A 20,366-nucleotide genomic window follows, 5' to 3' on the forward strand; every position below is an offset into this window, starting at 1 on the left:
CCTTCCTGTGAGTCCTTTTTCTCTCTGCTGCTGCTAAGATGTCATCTGCTCTGAGCCGTGGTTTCACTGTGCTGCATCTGGACGTGTCTGTCTTTGTCTTTGTCCAGTTGGGACGTGTTGTGATTCTTACATTTGTGATGTCTGTATTTCTGCTCTGGAAATTTCTGCCATGGACTCTGAGGATTACTTCTGTTCTCTTTTTCTGGGACTTTATCTTCCTGTTAACTTAACTTTTCACTTCAGCTCTATGTAATCAGTTAAACCATTGAATTTTTTGTTTCGATCACTGTGTTTTTCATTTCCCGAAGTCCCGTTTTGTTCTTTTAGATCTGCTTTGTCACGTTGATGGATTGTTACTCTTAATTCTTAATTCTTTTGTTTGTATCTTTTTTTCTCTGGGCGTTTCATACATAGTTAACTTTATACTCTGTGGCTGAGAAACCAGTGTCTGAAGTCTTTACGGGTCTGAATCTGTTCTCTCTGACTTCTTCCTTTCGGGGCTGTTCCTCCCTGTGCGTCTGGGGCCTTTATTCTGTAGACATGCGCTTAGTTGAACCTGTGAGAACCCGGGCTTCTGAGCTGAGTGTGTTCTCTCAGGTTTTGCGTATGCTCCTCTAGACCAGGAACTGCCCCCAGGACGTCTTAGCTCTCTTCTTGGCCCCTGGCCTCATTCGAGTGTGCAGGTTCGGCGTCCTTCCTTACTGTGGGTCCCGGGCTTAGTCTCCCAGTCCCAACATGGATAATGGCATTTGCCCCCCAGGCAACTGTGGCTTTTCTGTTTCCTTACCTCTCCTGTTCAGGTTCCAGCTTATATATTGGCCTTGGAGATTTCCCTGCTTTCCTGGGAATCCGATAAAGCATTTAAAAGGATTTTGTTTGTGGGGCTAGCTCAGTGGTGTAGTGGTTAAGTTTTCATGACCTGCTTTTGTGGCCTGTGGTTTGTGGGTTCACATCCCCGGTGGGGACCTACAAACTGCTCATCCAGCCATACTGTGGCAGCATCCCACATACAAAATAGAGAAGGATGGGCACAGATGTTATCTCAGCAACAATCTTCCTCAAGCAAAAAGAGGAAGATTGGCAATGGATGTTAGCTCAGGGCCAATCTTCCTCCCCAAAAAAATAAAAGTATGTTGTTTCTAATTTGTCCAAGAATAGTAGTGGGAATGCCCTTCAGATTGTCTAGTCTTTCATAACCCCCACAAGCAGACTGTTGCCACTACTGTTCCACAGCCAGAAAAAGGGCACAGTTTTGCCTTAATTGATATTCACTTATCTTTCTCTCATGTACTACTCGTTGTTAGTCTCTGGGGTCCGTTCTGACTCCTGTGGCCCCGGTGTACAGCAGACTAAACCTCTGTAAAATTTGCTTATTGAATATCTTAGTTAGTAGACCTTAACAGAATGAGTTTTTTGGTCCCATATATTTATTGTTATACCTAAAGTTTCTTGAGTAAATTTAAAGGAGAAGTTAAAAGGATAATTCATGAAATGTAAGATTACTTTGCATAGATATGTGTCTGTCACTGTGTGTCTCGCTTTGCCCTGAGTGTCTCGAAATCAGCTCTTTTATATACGCCAGTCCCTTAGCAAGTTGATGTGTTATAAATCCCTTCGTAAATGTGACTCCAGAGTACTGATGTAGAACCAGAAAATGAGTGCATTCTGCCTGAAAGTTTGCCACCTTTCTTTTTAAAAAAATGTTTCTGTTTTGGCCTTTGGCCAAAAGTAATAAAATTCTTACCTGACCATAAATTCCCTGATTTCCCCCTCTTCGTCTGCAAACAATGATCTTTTTTCCTGTCTGGAAACCAGAGCTCAGGACTGAATGACATGGTGGCTGTTTGTCCCTCAGTTCAACATGCAGTGCTCCACTTTTTCTCCTCCTGCGTGTTTTACTTCATTTCTCAATACCTGTTCTAATGCGGTACTAAAACAGTGTGCTTTTTTGGGAGTCAGCTTTATTGAGGTATAACTTATATAAAATTCACGCACTGGGTTTACAATCAGTGATTTAGTAAATTTATAGAGTTGTGTCCGTGTCACCATAACCCAGATTTAGAACTTTTTCATCATCCCCACAAAGTTCTCAGGAGCCCCTCTTGCAGTCACTCTCCACGCCTCCCTCCCTGCCTCTTGCCCCAGGCAACTAAGGTGCTTTCTGCCTATAAATTTGCCTTTGCTGGTATTTCATATAAATGAAATCATACTGAATATAATCTTTTTCATCTGGCTGCTTTCACTTAGCATAATGTTTTTGAGGTGCATTTCATCCATGCTGTAGCATCTTTATTGCTGAATAGTATTCCATCGTATTAATACACCGCATCCTCTTTATCCGTTCACCACTTGGTCATTTGGATTGTTTCCAGTTTGGGCTATTATGCGTAATACTGCCATGAATGTTCATGGACATGTCTTCATGTGAACGTGTTTTCCTTATCTTGGGTAGGTTCCTACAAGTGGAATTGCTGGGTGTATGGGAATGAACTTTTTAAGAAACTGTCAAACTGCTCTCTGTGATGTTCCTGTTAGCACAGTGTGAGGTTTCTGGTTTCCCTTCATGCTCTCCCACACTTTGTCTTGTCTTTTTCTTTGAGTATAGCCATTTTGGATGTGAGGTGGTATCTCATTGTGGTTAAATCAATAGATTTTCTATAGCAGTTTTTTCCTAAAGGAAATGGTTGCTCTCTAGTGGTGCATTCTGCACATTACACTTGGAAAAAGAGCACTAAGAAGAAGCCTAAAGCTAAAACTTGTTAAAATTCATTTTATATTTATGCCTGCATTTATTTAGCACACTGAGTGTGATTTGAGGTCCAAGTTCAAAATGTTTTCCTCATTACCGCTGTTAATAATCCTCAGGAGCTGGCTGGTTGGTTGTGGCTTTGCCTTAATCCCTGGAGGTGCGTTGCAGTCGGAGCTAAGCTTTGGTGCTTCCGATCTCATGCGCTTTCTGCACTCTGATCTTCTGGTCTGAGGGTTTACACCTGTGGAGTGGCTAATGCCTGTGAAGAAGGGGAGGAAAAGACTAGAGTTCTGTTGACTCAGACCTACCACATCCTTTCAAACAGAGCCAGAGGAGTAAATAATTCTTACCAGTGGAATGAATGTAAACTCTTTTAATGAATTGCACACAAATGGAATGTCGAGGCTCCTTGGTATTTTCAGGTAACACTTTGTAAATATGCCTGTAGAGGGCTGTAAAATTTTAGGAGAAGGGGTCTCAGCTGCCCCCAGGCTGCCGGGGCTCTGCTGAAAGGAGAGAGCCCTGTGCACTTTAAAAATAGGGAAGAAATTGAGCTAAGGAAGGAACCTGGCCAGGAGTTTACTTACTCGAGGAATGTATATGTGGTAAGTAAAGAAAGATGTGGCTTCAGGAAATTAGGGTAGTAGAACCAAATGCTTAATGGTTTAAAGTAAGAACCTAAAGCGAAACAAGTTTTGCTTTAATGCAACAGGGTATCTTGCTAGTTTTATGGAAAGTGGAGAGAATGTAGATATGTGAAATTTCCCTAACCTTGTGCCTTAGCAAATTGCATTTTACTGTCCTTACGTGTCTGTGAAATGATCATGTATATATGTATGTGTGTATATACAAGCAAATACATATGCTCACATACAAACGCCTGAATGTGAAATGGAGCATGAGGGATGGACCTGCCCATGGTTGATTTACTGCTCCAGTCAAAAGGAGGCATGAGGAAGAAGAGAGGACCAACCATCCATCTGTGTGTAATGTTTTGGTACACGGTAATTCTACTCCAGCATAAATATGGTCCAATCCACTTATGTTATCAATAGGAGAAAGTTTATTCAACTTCAGGATAAGCATTGGCCATGAGAAGGGAAAAATGAAATATTCAGGGACTAAAATAATTTTTAAACGTGTATCAGAACTTTAAAAATGTTACCATGATGAATATTGCTTTTTGACGAATTAATATGTGGAGGGGCCGGCCCTGTGGCCGAGTGGTTACGTTCGCACACCCCGCTTCGGTGGCCTAGGGTTTCGCTGGTTCAGATCCTGGGCGCGGACATGGCGCCGCTCGTCAGGCCACGCTGAGGCGGCGTCCCACATGCCACAGCTAGAAGGACCCACAACTAAAATATACAACTATGTACTGGGGGGATTTGGGGAGAAAAAGTAGGGGGGAAAAAAGAATTAATATGTGGAGGCTCCTGCCATCATTGCCAAAATAAAACAACTTAGGGAGATACTGGAATTATTTAATAGGGACAAATTTTTACCCTTATCCTTTTGAAGATAGTGTTTTGGAGCCCAGTCTGGTGAGTTATTTATATGGGCAGTATTGTTTAACTCTTCTCAGAAAAACTACCATAAAGTAGGTAGGGGGTGTGTGTGCTCGCCCGACTGTTCTGAAAACAGTTTCAAAGACAGTGTTATAAATGTTTTGAACAACGGTAACAGGTGTGTAGAACCCTCCTCCCCGATAGGATTTTGAGGGACAGTGGTCTTTTTAGTAAGTTCTCTGTATCTCTTTTAACACATCGTTTTAATAGAGAAAAATGTGATTGATATTTTCACGACATAGACTTTAGGGTATCATGTTTCAACTCCTTTTTTGTTTCGGGTGAGGAAAGATAATACCACACATCAGTCACTTGCGCTGAGTAGAGGAGGATGGTGCTTTTGGCTTCTGCTTGGTGGTTTTGCCTGGACACTTTACAGTGACAGTGAGCATGGGGGCCAAGGCCTGCAGCCTTCGGAGTCCCCAGGACGTGGGCTAGTTTTATTCAGTCCCTTCCTCTCCGGTTGGAGGACCCTGTGGGAATTCATGCTGTTGCCTGTTTTAGTTATTTTGTACTTGCTGAGAATTTAACCTTTAAAGCTTACTCTACATTGTTCATGACTTTGTTTTATGCTAGTTTCTTTAAACGTTCATTACACTAAATTTTTTCATATTTTGTTAAACTTTATTAAATATTACATGTCCTCCTAAAGAGAATATGAAAAAGAAAAGACCCTGTCCATCTCAGCCATCGCTAGAGGTGCACTCGTGCCTTGACTGGTGCGAGTAAGTGGAGCAAGTCTCCAGGGTAACGTTCAGCTGTGTCAGACAGGTAACACCCCCCACACATACATTGTGCTGGGCGTGAAGTTTCTAGTGACTGCAGCTTCTCAGGACTTCCATTTTATAAAACCTCTAATTCCTACTCACAATCCAGTTTTACTAATTGTCTCTAGTATAATCCCAAAATGGTGAAATGTTAACAGTGTTAGGATACTGGTTAGGGATGACTTTAGAACAACTTCTAAAAGCCACATTTCCTCCAGTTCATTCTCATGAGCAAAATCTCCTCCATAACTTGAAGTCAGACAAATCTGTATCATAATCTGAGTTTCAGCTTTTACTAGCCACTTGACAAACACTTTAGCTTAAATTTCATCATTTGTAACGTATGATAATGACTCATTTAAAACATGGTTGTAAAAACACAGGCTATGGAAAGCACGCAGCACACATGGCTTCGCACACACTTGCCCCTCCTCCGGACTTTCTCTTTCTGGGCCTATTGTGCCACAGGAATGAAAATATCATGGATGTAGTAAAGGAAAGGGAAAAGGCTGAGTGGCTCTGTCTGGCTGTCAAGAATTCAGGACAAATACATAGGCACAAGAGGAATGCTGTCCTCTGCCTAACAGATAAGCTGGCCTATGCCATGCTGTCAAGCTGGAAATGACTCCATGTGGACAGTGTAGCCACAGGGCATTAGCATTAGAATAGCATCTGTGCTGGAGAGGACCCGCTGAAGGCAGGGACAATGGCTATTTGAGTGGAAAAATACCAGATCTGAATTATCTGTCACCTGGATGGAAAAGAGACCAGCCGTCCAGAAGCTGGGCGACCGACCTACACTTGATGCCAGCACACATTCTGAAGCATATCACTTTGCAGACTCACTCAGACTGTTGGCTGGATGGGAGTAAATCTCGCCAGGATGAGAAAGCAGGCTTCGCTTGTTTTTAACCTTCATTTAAGCAAATGTCAGGTTAATAGGACTATAGTCAACTGAGGCTCAGCACTGATGTGAAAATCAAATTTCAGATTTGCCTTCTCTGGGCCATAGGGAGACCCATGCTGAAATTCACTGTGTGCAGCCAGTGGGTTTCAAAACTGGTAATATTTTACAACCTCCAGTTCATCCAGGACCAGTGGCATTTGCTTGGACAAAGAATAAGTTTTAAAGACTAATGGAGCTTCAAATCCTGAAGACCCGTGTCAGTGGCGGCATGTGTGGAGTTCCACTCACGTGGGGTTGATCACTACCTCCTGCAGGGTTGGGGGAAAAAGAAAGAGGTGGGAAATGGAAGCGGCTCATGGAGGGTGTCTTCTGAGGTGCAGGCGATGGGGCAAACTTGGGAGGAGTCACACAGTGGCTTAGAAGCAATCAACAGCCTAGTCCAAGTTTCTTAATGTACAAATTAGAAGGAAAAGTAATTTCATAGAAAATGAGCTAAGTACACGAATAGGCATTCCACAGGAACAGAAACACAAATGGCCAATAAATTTCTGACAAAATGGGTAACTTGAGTTGTCAGAGAAATGCAAGTTGAAGTAGTGTAAGGTGGTTTTTCATTTGCATCCAAAGCTGGCAAGAATGTGAGCCCATCCACAGTTGGTATAAGAGCGTTTTTGGAGAAGTGATTTAGTAACATCAAAAAGGTTAAATTTGGCTTATTTTGATCCAGACATCCCCCTTTGGGAAGTATATCCTGTAGAGATACTTGTAAGAATGCGTGATTGATGCATGTGCCAAGATTCCTCTGTACAGTATTGTCTGCAGCCCCGAATAATTCGGGGCCAGAGGAGGCTTGCGTGTGAAAAGGGAGAATGTTTAAATGGTGGTATGTCCCTATTACACAGTATTTTACAGCTGAAATATTAAGAAAGAATGATACAAAGTGGAAAAAGTCAAAATATAGCACATCCAAATTTATGTTTAAAAACAATGTGTAAGTGCACAAGAAAAGTTCTGGAAGGAGATGCACCAAATTTAATGGCCGTTAACTATGGGGAGGAAGGGATATTTGTCTTTGCTCAATATGCTTTTGTGTCACTTGATTTAACTAGTCTATTTCTAAATCAGTTTGAAAACAAGATTCAAAAAAAAACCCAGATGGTTCTCATGTGTCTAGACTTGGGAACCTCTGCACACCCACTCCACCAGATCACTCCCTTATTCCCTTGAGATGCTTGTACAGTCCTCGTTGCAATCCTGGGTACCAAGTCCTGCCTGCAGGAAGAGTTTCTTCACAAACTCCAGGAGGAAAATGGAAAAGCTGGCAGCTGATTAGTTAACTAAAGACACTGTTCTAAAGCCCATGCAGTTGCGAACACTGGTTTTCCACGTCCAATCGCGTGCACACATATAGAAATACATGTGGGTGCGCCTGTTTGTGTGTGTGGTTGCTTTGATAATTTACAGGAATATTCAGCAGTGGAGATACACAAACCCGTAATTGTTTCTGCCTCCTACATATGAAATAAGCAAATGAGACGTTACGACTGGGCCCCAGTCAGAGAGAAGGGTGATTGAAAGCACTTATCCAGGTCAGGCGCGTGGTCTTTCAAAGCTAAAACAGAATTGTCTGTTTAGAAAGTACTCGAGGCCCGCCCTGCAATCTCTTCGAGGGAACAGGTCAATTATCAGAGCCATGGCGTCTCACTTCAGTCTTGCTTTCGGCTGAGTGTGGCCTATCGGGAAACCACAAAAACTGGAAGTGTCCTCTCCCAAGACCAAATAGAGCGGACGGGTCTAGTTATCTAATCACAACCAAAGTAACAGCAGATAAACCTCCGCTTATATTCTGCTATGCTAAAGACGCGTCAGGCTGCAGTTGTTTGCAAGGGATTGGCGCATTCTAACCGCCACCCAGGTGTCCTAATTAAAAGTAGCCTGGATTGTGGCAATTTACATCCCCAACAACCCTGGCAAATAGTGAACAAATACCTATTTCAATAATTCAGGCTCCAAAACGCCTCAATCGCTCATAAAAAGACTGAGAAGGACGCAGAGGCAGCTAGTTGCTCGGGCGTTGTTGTTGCAGGCATTCAGTGGGGGGAAAACTGCCGCGCACAAATGTCTGGGAAACAGCCCTTATGTACCCCGAGACACCGAAGGCAGAAACTGCAAAGATGCTGGTAGAAGTTGGCCTACTTAAAATTTGAAAACTTTGTCAAAAAGTGCCATAATAAACACTGAAAAGCAGAAGAATTTGAAGAGAAATATCTACAACGTAGCAAGAGGTTACTATCCTGAAGGTATAAATCAGAAGGAAAAGGATGAATCGCCTGGAGGGATCGTCTGTTGGATTTTTGCTGCTCAGCATCCTCTCCCTCCATTAACAGAACCCTTCTTGGTGGTGAACTCAGTCCATGTGATTTAGGTGAAAACCTCCCCCACAGCTGAGTGGGGCACTTGAACTGAGTCTCGAGTGTTGGTCACGTAAGTCGTGCACTGCAAATGGCAGCTTGATATGTGACCGAAAAGACCCTCAGCACTACAGAAATAAGAAGGAACATGAAAACATCAGAAGGTACTATTTCCACCTATCAAATTGGGTGATTTTTCCCCTTCACATTTTCCAAATATAATACCCAGGATATGAAGGAGTAGATTATCAACACAGGCAAACATCATTCAATGAAAGGCTGCTGGACAGGGAGAAGCACATTTATTAAGAGAGTTCTGGTGATCAGTGTTAACCACTCAAAGTTAGCATCACTTACAGAATGATTTTAGGTGCCTCCTGAAGGGGTGCAATATGACGTGCACAACATCCCTGTGAAGGATTCTTGCCAAATATAATCAAGCCTCTAGACCTATCCCAGTTTACAGGAAATATAGGAGAGGGAGGAATGAATGAAAGGACACTGAGAGAACACACAATTCCAAGATGTGTGGTTTTTTTTGTTCTGGATGGCCAAATGTAATGCATGAAATTTGACTGAATCCTGGCTTAAAAAATAAACTATTAGACTTTTGGGGGACAACTGCAGAAATTTGAATATGGACTGAATATTAGATGTTGAGAAATATGCTTAGATCATATAACGGTATTGTGGTTACGATGGAAAATGGCCTGGGAAAGGCATGCTGAAGTTTTTAGGGGTGAAATATAATTCAGCATAAATATACACATACACACATTTACATAAAGAAAATATGGTAAAATATTGTTCAATCTGCCCAAATAGTTTTCTTCAGGGCTGGTCATGGAAGCATTCTTTATAATATCCCCAAATTAGAAATAATCTCAGCGCCTAACAAGGGGGTTGGTTAAATAACCTGGTACTACCATACAATGGACAATCACTACTGAAAATTAGTAATAAAGATAGGACGTGGAAACATGAAGGCCCAGATGAGATTTTATGAGCCGTCTTTCAAGGCCTAGTTCCAACGAGATCTCTTTTCCTGTAACTTCTCTTCATCACGACAAAAACCCCTTTTCCCACACTTGCCATTGCTTGCTTACCAGTTATTGCCGACTTGTCAGCTTTACCCTAAGCTTGCCCAGGGTGGAGCCCGTTTGTGCTTTAGGCTAAGGAGAGGCCAGCCTAATGTAAGGAAGAAGACGTGAGAGGAGGTGGGGAGTGTGCGCTCCATCCACGTTCAGGCAGAGGCTGGAGGGCCAGCTGTTGGGATATCGTGCAGTGAGGGGAGGGAATAAATTAAAATAGCCACGTTTGTAAGGGTGGATGCCAGGCACTACGCGAAGCACTCTCCATACACCCTGTAATGTGACCCTTGCCATCTTATTTGGCAGATACCAAATCCACAAAGTTTATAAATGAGAAAACAAACAGGTCGCGGAGCAAACTGGAGAGCCAGGATTCAACTTCAGGAACTCAGCTCTCAGCGCCGAGGTCCATCCTTGACCTGATTTCATAAAACCACTGAGGTGGAGGATTCTTTCTTTCCGAGTGGCAAAGGGAGGAGAGGCTAGATGCCCTTTAGGTTCCTCTCAATAGTGATATTCTACCAATCTGTCTCCCCAGCAAACAAAGCCAAAATAGGCAAACTTGATCGCTGATGTGCCTGGCAGTGGATGTTAGAAGGATAAGAAACCGCCTTGGAGATATTAGGCTAATTTGTGTGAGATTAAGATCTTGAAAATAAAGTCAGCAGAAGGATGAGCTACCCTCTGCCCCTACTGTTCCCATTTCAACAATACATCCAGGCTGTGAATGAGGGTGCGCTATTCCATGTGGACCTCGGTGGCTCTAAATGGTAATTACATACAGCGATTTTAGGAATTACTTCATTCAGGCAGAGTGAAAGCAGCGATTCAACCTCAGTGATTTCTCTACATTTTTATTAATTTTTTTTTTTTTTTACAGCTCAATCCTCTTGTGAAAAGGAAAGAATTTGAAGATGAACAAGTCAATTACATGTGTTTTAACAGCAATTAATCCTCATTACAGAGAAGAACAAACAAAAGATCTGTGGCACATTATCTTTGGAAAGATCTTTTGCAAATTTTTCTTCTAAAAAGAGAAAACAAACTATAATTCTCACAGATCACATATGTCTTTCAAAGGACTATACAAGGCAGCTAAATTTTATTCACAAAGCCCCAAGTTGCAGTTCCATCGCTGAAGTAGATAAACCCATGGAGTCCCCCTGACTTGTGTTGCTCATCATCCCATCGAGAGCATCACTTCTTTCCTAGCCTACAGACAAAGTCATCGTGTGGACTAGACAGCTGGCACGTTATTCCACAAGAAAGAAAACTCATTGTTTTAGAGATAGACCAGTGATCTTCATTTATCAACTGGACGATTTATTCTTTTAAACAATTTTAATAATACCAAGATTTGACTTTCTTCTAAAGTTATAAGAAAGCAAAAAATATATAATATAATATAATATATAATGGTAATAAATAAAAAAAAGGCAACCCTGCTCAGGTATCATCCAAAACACGATCACATTCAGAAAAAGAAAAAATTAAAACAAGATTTGGGACACACGCGTATAAACACACACACACACAAACACACACACACACCATGAACAGTGTATACTTGCTATCTGAGTGGGGTGTGCAGTAATTTTAACAATACACGTTGATGGCCTGAACAAAAGGCGAAGTTAATACTGCCCGTGTTAAGCATCGCTTAAACATCTACTTGTAAGCAAAGCAAGTTTATCTTCCTTCGGTCAGCCGCTGCCTGGTCTGACCAGTGCAGCTTGGCCAGCCTCGCTGTCAGTGGTCTTATTCCCTTGTCCTTCCAGGCTGATCAAGTAATATCTAGGCTCGCAGGGAGGTGTCATATTTCCTTCCTGTCCTCTTGGGTAGAGAAATACAGGCACTTCTCTACCCATCACAGTACCTGCCGACATCTGACACACAGTGAAACATAGTGTGACTTCCCCCAGGACAATAGGAAATTTACAGCCACCTTAAGAAAGGTGGAAGATGGTGCTTGTCAACTCATCATACGTACAATTGCAGCCAGTAGTCACAATTCATTCTCAGTCACCAAGAAACCAACACAACTGGATTGCATATTTGAGGTTCATATGGTGGAAATACCACTTGCAACGTTTGAAGGAAAATCCCTAACATCATCACTCCACCTCCCGCAAACAAAATGACAACAGATGAAAAAGGCACAGGAGAAACCTTACAGCCATAAATTCTAAATAGGATGAAAAGCAAAAGAGGGAACCCGCTAGAGAAAGAGAAAAAAGGAGCAAGTACCGCCATAACCCTGACACCCTCCACAGCCACAGCCCATAACTCACCTCCCAGTGAGCACATCTCCACATCTGTGTTTCTAAAATAAGCCCAAATCTTCTTGCAAGATTTAAAGACTGTTCATCAGTGGTAAAGCGTGTGATGGATAAAGTGGCAGAGTTTTTGAAAGATTTTGTGTAGTGTCTGGGAAAATAAATCCTTAAGAAAAAAGTAAAGTCTGTGGTGGAAGGTAAGGAATCAAGCCTCGTTTGATTCATTTACCTTCAGATACACCTCAACCCTCAGGGAGCAGAAGAGCAAAAGGTGCAAGACCCACACAACGTCTCTTAAAGCCAGAGCGTTATGCAGAATTAAGTTTGGTCAACACAGGCACAACAAATACATCCAATTCAACCAGCCTCTTATTCTCTGTGTGAGCGCGTGTACATACGCACATACATCAGAGGTAAGAGTTTTGTTCATTTTGGAGGGCACAACGGTTTCTTTTTGCTCCTAAAAATTATTTAACAGGAATCATAATAAAATAGTTAAGCTCCTGATCCTACTAACATTAATATTTAAGGGACCAATTAAGGCAAGTTTTCAGCCAGAAATATTTGTTAGCTTCTGAACATCCTGAGATCTGGAATTAAAGGATATAGAACAACGGAGATAAGTGTGATCCAATTTGTCTAGGGGAAACAGCTGAACGTTTTGGTCAGAACAGATCTCTAAGATAAAGGTCCTCTTGTTCAAAAAAGTCAGGGGCTTTTCCCGTTCAAGTCAGGGGCTTTTCCCGTTCACGATTGTGATTAAATCATAATATCAGAGGAGTCACTCTCCTGCTGTAGCTCTTGTCCTGATACTACGCTGGCTGCTCCCTCCTGCTCTCCCCACGGGGAGCGTGCGGCCACGTTTTTACTTCTTAACCCAGTGGAATTTGGTAAATTTCAGTAAAGTGTTTTTCATTGTTTAGGAGGGCCCTCAGTCTGGCTAAAATCTCAAGTTCAGTGATTCACATTTTAATTATATCCAGAAAGGGCCGAAACATTCAACATTTTTAAAAGTAAAACAGTGTTCTTCCATTTCCTAGTGAAGAGTGGACAGACAGACACACGCACACACGAAACTGTAGTGCCAAAGGCAAGATTTTACACTCAATTTTCACTCAAGATATTTTGTATTTGTCTGTGAACTGTGTACTGGTACTGTTGTTATAAGAACTTCATATATTCAGAGGCTTAATTTTATAATCTAGTCCTTTCAATTATCTCCCTCAGTACAAATTTTGCCTCTGGGAATTTAAGCATGCAGTGAAAAGTGCACGCGCTTTACAAATCCTGTAGATTTCTACATACAACTGTAACAGCAAAAAGACCTTATGAACAGTAAGGATTCATCAGCCACTCCCTCTTACAGACCCTATTTAAAAAGTAACCACTAGCAATTCTTTTTTAGCGACAATGCATGTTGCAGTAAGAATCACAAGTATTCCATGATCAAAACAGTACAAACTGATCTCTGCAAATTCATTAGTTTTTCAAGGGACAAATACATTTTTAATATAAAGGTCGGGAAAACACACACACACAAAGAATAAGGCCACTGAAAAAGCAATCACTTCTTTTGAAATTGGCTGAGAAACTGACTTGGAAATGTCTTCAGTCAAGGGAGCACTGCGGCTCGCTGATAGGACACACGCATGCATGTGCGCACACACACTCTGGCACAATCTGCACAGATCAGAACCTGTCCTAAAGAACACATCCCTCCAAATTGGCAGGTGGCTTGTACTGGGGGGGAGCGGGGGAGGGCAGGCATAGCCAAGGGAAGGAGGGGCGGGGCGGTGGGGGGAGATGTTAAACCATCACATAATCCTGGTGTCTGGTGTCTTGTCTCCCACATATAAGAGATAGGCAACACAATGCCACAAGCACACAACCTACCGGGCAATTACTGTTCATTTAACAATAGGCTGCTTTTTAAACAACTAGTTTAAAAAGGACCATGGCTTTGCTTTAGAATATCAAATGAAATCAGTCCAGCAAGATCACACATCAAGTTCTTATGCTCAGAAACTACTACTGTTCTAATTCTCTAGCTTTAACCTAAACGTGAAGTAAGAGACCTCTGCCCCAGCTAGCGTTGATCAAAGACCAGGCTGGAAAAGACAGCGAAGGAACAGCTTCACACAAACAATTTAGACTATGAGCATCCATTCCATCCTCTACACATCCCTTTATATATTCACCAATTACCAGGAAAGTTCTTACATTCATCATATGGACTTTTGACCTCTTCATTATCAAAAAGATGGCACTCCCTTCTTCACTAATAAATAAATACGAAAATGTCAAACATGCTCGCTAGGACACAAGATGTAGAGGGGCAGGATGGGGTGAAGGGAGAAAAATAAGCCAGTTGTAGAGAGAACACTCACTCCTCAATTTTAATACATGTGCAAATTCTACTTCTAAAAGGGATAAAAAGAGTTGGCTTTTAAAAACACTGCACTCAAAATAATGCTTCCAATAATAACCTTCAAAGTTTCAATGAAAAAGGAAGTCTGTGCTTACGGACTTGTGGGAATTCTGATTGTGTTCTTTCATTTTAGGTCATTCAAAATGAACTTGGTTTAATGTACATAATATGGCAATAACAGCTTGTGGGAAGGCCACAGTTCCTCCTCAATCTAATCAAATCTGATTGAGAACGCTCTGGAGTGAAGGCATGTGGTGACGTTTTTTTTTTTTTTTTCAGTCTAATTAACCCCCATACTCTCCACACCCTCTCAGGGAGTCCATTTCCCCTAGACAATCATGGGTTCTGAAAGTCTACTTTTGCTATAAATATAAAATAATTTGTAGCAGAAAAATATAGCCTCTCTAAGAAGTAGATTTCATTTTCTTTGTTCACTGACAAAACTCTGAGTTGGTTAGATAACATGAGTTACCACATAGCTGTAGACCACAGATCAGCACCTCAAATTCCAGCTCTACTTAAACAAAAATTAAAAAGCACTTTAGCCATCTGGTCATGTATAAATGTTGGTTCCCTCTTCCCCAAGGTAGAAAATTCCGAATATAGAGTCAATGGTGACTGCCTTTCACTGATGCAGGGTTGGAAATGGCAGCGCCACGTCCTCCGTAGTACATGGAGATTTCGAGATGGCGTCCCCGTGTGCTGGAGCTCCTCTCTCCACTGCTCTGACTTGAGCTGACTTTCCACAGTAACAGGGAAATCAGAGCTGGGGTGAACGTGCGTACTCCAGGCAATGGGGGGTTGCCTTCAATTTTATAAATTATGACAATACTTGGTATTATCAAAGCCACTGTTCATTGGCAGAAAGTGGGGTACAGTGGAGTCCTTTACAACTTATGTTTTACAGATAACCTTTAAATTTATTAAACAAATATTTTCCCCAAACTTAAAAGAAAAAAAATCATCCACAAAACCCTACACCAAAATTCATTGTTAAAAAAAATTTCCTTCTGGGAATGGACTAGTGTGGCTACGAGATGATGTGAATTTGTTTTCAGAGTTGAAATTGCTTCTCCTCATTTCATTTGCAACTTGCATCCTGCATACTGCTGGTTAAAAAAATACAGAAATGTTTCTAGACCATTCATACACCCATTTAGGCTACATTGCACTTCTGTCCTTTAGTTAGGAAAGGCAAGATCATCTCTGAGGCCAGCCTGCTCATTTCTGCTTCTGCATAACCATCTTGTCCAACCAATGATCACATAGTTCTTGAGAGTTCAGTGGACAAATATCCTGGCCATCTCATGATACTTCTCTTGGTGTCCCGATGGGACAAATGACTGGACTGTTTCTGAGGTTTCCAAGTGCAAAAAAGTTCCCACGGCATCCAGTCAACGTGGGCCTCCGTTAAGGTGTTTTGGTTACTTGTTTTAGCCGCTGAAAACCCTGTCTTGTGTAGCGCACCAGGTCCTCCAAGCTGCTGTTGAGGGCCAAGGCACGCTCACTCGTGCTGAGCTGAGCAAAAAATTCTGCAAACAAAGCAGAAGCGAAACCAAGTAAACACACTTCCACATACAAAAATAAAAAGGAAACATAAAAAGTTAAGGTTCCAGAAACTATATCCCCAATATTCTGTACTTCATATATCACAGCAAAAACTCACACCCTACTGTCATGGCTGGCTAATTCTGCACATCTCTCCACTAGACTAGAAGGGTAGGAACTGGTTTTAGAGTTGAATCCAAAATGCCTAGTACAGTGGTTGGCACTAGAATATACCCAATTTATACTTTTGGATCAATGGATGCATGAATGGGGAGAAAAAACCCCCAACATGTTAAAAAAGCATCATTAGTTTGCTAAGGAAGAAAATAAAGTTCTAAGGGGCTGGGAGGAAATTAGGTGGCTACAGCCAGCTGGCCTGCCTTCTTCCCTACAGCCAGGAAAAAATGTTAATGACAGTAATATGGCATCTACATATAAGCATTTACTTAGCGGTCACTGGCACTGACTCAAGCAGTTGCTCTAACAGCACGCTCTCCCATCTCCTAAACCTCGGATTTCTCCAAGGGCCTTCTTCTCGAGTCTCAAGAACGTTTACTATGCCATATTACTCGTACTGTCGCTAACCATCTTTCTTAACATACACTGGAAACAAACAATAAACTCAGTATTTAGCTTATGCTACTCCATATCTTAAGTGTGTTGTGCCCAGGCACAGCCAGTGACTTCCCTTCTTCATTCGCCTTGCCCTTTTGCTTGCATTTCAGTTCCAGCTGAAATAATGATGCTAGAGCTTCTGAAGGGGAAGGTGCTGAAGCCACTTCTAGTTTAATTTTGCTAACATCTAGCCACAGAAATCCGGCTCCATGCCACCGAGCTTAAGAAAGAAATGCAACTAGGTTATGAGGCACAATGGAGAAAATGTGAGATGAGTAAACAGCCACACACTTCCTTTTCTTCAAAACCCTGCACGCAAAATACAAACAAGGTTATTTGCTCCCAATCCCCATGCCCAGGAATCACCACTCCAGGGCCATTTACCTTTATTATTCCTTGTCAGGAACTCAGCCTGTTCCCAAAGATCAAAGGCGGTAAGGATATGGGAAGTAATGGTGACGTAGGAAGATGTCATGTTTTGGATGGTGACTGGGGTACTGATGGTGGCAGGCATCCCGCTGCTCCCCACACTGCCGGCGCTTGCCTGGGATCCTATGGAGCTGGCAGGAGAAGGCATTGGAGAGAGAGGGGATGGTGTGCCTGTGCTTCTGGAGGCGGGAGAAGAGAGAGAGAACTGGCTCATTAGTCACCTAAACTCCCAGATTACAGATTTCCTGTCTCTGGAATGGCAGTCCAAGTCACAAAGTTTCAGTGTGTACTAGCCAAAACGATAGTCACTTCTAAAATCACTTCTACAAGGTCAAAGAGACACCCTTCACCTTCAGTGTTCTGGGAATTTATTTCATAAAACACAGTGGGATGGGGCCCACCAAATGGAAAAATAACTGGATGGAGGCAAGGTGTCCTTCACTGGACATGAATCAGGCCAGCAAATCCCTAGTCCAAATACGCTTCCCCGTGCCATTTCCATACGCTGCTCCCTCGGCCGGGAATCTATTCCTCTCCCCACCCCCAATCCCAGCTTCTAGTAAGACAATACTTCCCCTTGAAGACAGTCCTTATCTCCCACAGAGTCATCCTTTCACCCACTCAGTCAACATCAACTGAGCACCTACTCTGCACCTGGCACTCTTCCAGACACTGGGGCTACCCCATGGCTTCCGTTCTCCCCTCACTTGAACTTGTCTCTTCACATTCACCTATTAACTTATCTACTGCATTTATCACATTTCATTGTACTTTTCTATTTCTTTTCCCGGGTCACAAGCACCTTGAAGGCAGGGACCATTTCTTATTAATCTTTGCATTTCTAGCACATAGCCCAGTAGGTGCTAAGAGAAGGCTCTTCAGAAATATCTGCTGAATGACTGAATGAATACAGGACAGCTGACGAGGGGACCCGGCAAGGAAGTATTATGCAGCAGGGGATTCACTGTCTTCTCTTTGTGGATCAAATGAGAAACACCAGTAAAATCACTTAGACATAGAAAGCAATGGATATGAAATGGAAAAATGGGTGAGCAGCAGTGGCCTCGTGATGTGGTTACATGTGCCCTTTGGGCTGCATGGATCTGAAGTGCCCCCAGCGGAATATATGTTTTGAAGGACTCGAGTGGAAATCCCACCAGGGCAGTGGTTCTTGTCTGCTGTTTACTGCTGGATCCCCTGCATGCAAAACAAGGTTTGGTACAAACAAGGTGCTCCGTCTATCTTGGCTGGACAATGGGGAAGGGGTTATCTAAAATAATGCGACTGACAACCGATCAACTTAGAATAATATCTCAGAGATGAGAGTCATGAAAATTTTCAGAGGTGAGAAATTACTTCTCAATCAGGACTTTCTTTTTTGAGAGAGGCCATATGGGAATCTCTTCTTTTGAATGTGCTGAAAATGGGGCAATCTTCTAGGCGATATTCTTAAAATAGCAAAACCTATCAGAACCAGGAACTTTTTAAGGAGTATGACCAAATTAAAAAAATACTAGGCAAGTACTACAGGGAAGAAAATTCTCTCTTCATCTTAAAAATACCTGCACAAGGATTCTGTTTTTCAACATCTTAGGGCATAGATGAACAATTCCAGCTTATAAAGCGGGTGAAAGAATTTAGCTAGAGATAATTGTTTTCATTCTTTATATCACTGTTATGGATCCTGGGGAAGGTGGAAGGCATATGACTCGAGAAAGTTCTTATTTACTGAAACGCCAAGACTGCAAGTCGTATACAGGGAGAAGGGACTCCTGCTCTGGTTCTGTCGGCTCTGCCTCTGTCTGGTGTTGTTGGGCACAGATAAGATCCTCGAAGCTCTAAAATTCTGACCTTATATTCTCTGTAATTATCTTTTTATGTTACCCAATCAGCAAACATCTTGGTTTATCACTATTCCTCTCAAAAAGGTAGAAATATGCTAGTGATTTAAGTTTAAGGAGCAAGTCAGCACATAGATGTATACAATTTTTGAAAAGCCAAAGTCACAGCAATAGGTAAATAAAGAAGTAAAGAGGTAAATAACTCAATTTTGGAAATTATTTAAATTAGACTTATCATTACCTTGCAACGCATGGAGAAGGTGCCTGGGCAACTTTGGAAGAAATCTTGAAGTGTTCATTAAGAGTACGAGAATACTTTATTGCTGTATCTTTTTTACAACGAAACATCGCCATGTTCAAAATGGACTGGCAACGCATGCTATGAACACAAACAGAAGTATTACCTTGTAGATGTGAGTATCACTACCACGAAAGATAGCCATCTAAGCTCTGACAGCCTCCTACAGATCACACTAGGTTTTCCTCAGCCTCATCTACAGGAGGAAGAAGATCTTAAGAATCTTACTACGCTGTTCACAGTATCATCAGAAGTAAATATTGGTGGAAAAACACAAATATATAAGGACATACTTTAAGTCCCAAGACCAAAGCATCTACTGAGTCATGAGTAAAACGACAGCAGATGCCATTTCATAATAATTAACTCTCAGTGGGATTAACCCCTTACAACACGTCCTACTGTTATCTGGTATTAATTCACCTTTCATTATAATTTTCATGTTAAGAAAACAGATTTCAAAATCTTTTTGTAACATCAAAAGATGCAAAAGTAAATATAATACTGTTTAGACAAAGAAAAAAGTACACACCATAAAACAGCAAATATTTTCCCTGGTAATGGTGTTGTGACATCCGAGAAGGATTTTAGTGACAGTACGAAACTGTAGGAAAATATAAAAACGCATCAAGTTAAAGGCAGCTAGAAAATCCCAGACACAAAGACATCTTATTATGTTTGTCTTGGTTTTATATTGATCGTTCCTGAAGCTGTGAAGACGAGAGAGCAATGCAGGGGGAAAATGAGGCTTTAGAGCAACAATTCAGGCCCTTCAGTAAACTCGGCGAGGACAGGCCTCTGCGTTGGCCTGTCTACCTGCTTGAAACCAGGTAGACTTGCGGCCTTACTGAGCGCCCTGCTGAAATGCAGACAATAAGGAAGGGAGCTTAAACTGAGACAAGAGGGCATCTGATAAGAAAGCCAAACTGGAAAAACAACCTCTCCTTGAAAGGTGTGGTATTTCCCAGTGCGCTTGGCAAAATGACGGCAAAATGACGTAGCTGGACCCAGTTACTCTGTTCTGGCACTTAACCGAGAATACGATTTTAGTTTAGGACAAAAAAAAAGTTCCTGGATCAGTAACTTTTTAAGGCTGTCCTTTATTAAGCTGTCTTCATACTAAGGTTCAAATGGATTAAAGCAATAGAGGTGAGGAAAGAGAAGTACTTAAGAGGACGGCAAAACGACTTGGCACTTACTTAATGAGGTCGACGGTTTCCGAGTACACCGAGTAAGCTGACTTCGCCGCTGGGCCTTCTGACTCCATGGCGATCCCACACTCAATAAGGGACAAGGCCGCTTCCGCGTACTTAAAAGCTTTCCCAACCTTGTCCGTCTGTTGGAGAAAAACATGGTCATTGTTCGGCCTAAGACACTTTAGTTTCTCAGCCAACAGTCTTTACCGTAACTTCCCTCCACTGTCTTAGTTTAATGATTGTGA

At 42.0% G+C, this 20,366-nt stretch overlaps 1 protein-coding gene across 7 annotated transcripts in view; it reads right to left on the bottom strand.

The window, feature by feature from the left end:
- Positions 1–10,328: 10,328 nt before the first annotated feature.
- The window catches only part of AFF1 (ALF transcription elongation factor 1), a 176,845-nt gene continuing 166,807 nt past the window's right edge, over positions 10,329–20,366 (bottom strand). For 5 of the 7 annotated variants that reach the window (XM_070614359.1, XM_070614358.1, XM_070614363.1 and 2 more), the window contains 5 exons: positions 20,125–20,261; positions 19,458–19,529; positions 18,869–19,006; positions 16,742–16,965; positions 10,329–15,726 (listed from right to left, as the gene is read on the bottom strand). In XM_070614359.1, the coding sequence (XP_070470460.1) occupies positions 15,605–15,726; positions 16,742–16,965; positions 18,869–19,006; positions 19,458–19,529; positions 20,125–20,261 (693 nt within the window). In that variant the 3' untranslated portion in view covers positions 10,329–15,604. Of the gene's footprint in view, positions 15,727–16,741; positions 17,984–18,868; positions 19,007–19,457; positions 19,530–20,124; positions 20,262–20,366 lie in introns of all 7 variants that reach the window. The other 2 variants (XR_011538625.1, XR_011538624.1) reach the window with 2 other exon arrangements.

The sequence above is a fragment of the Equus przewalskii genome, chromosome 3 (assembly GCF_037783145.1).
Source record: "Equus przewalskii isolate Varuska chromosome 3, EquPr2, whole genome shotgun sequence".
NCBI lineage: Eukaryota > Metazoa > Chordata > Mammalia > Perissodactyla > Equidae > Equus > Equus przewalskii.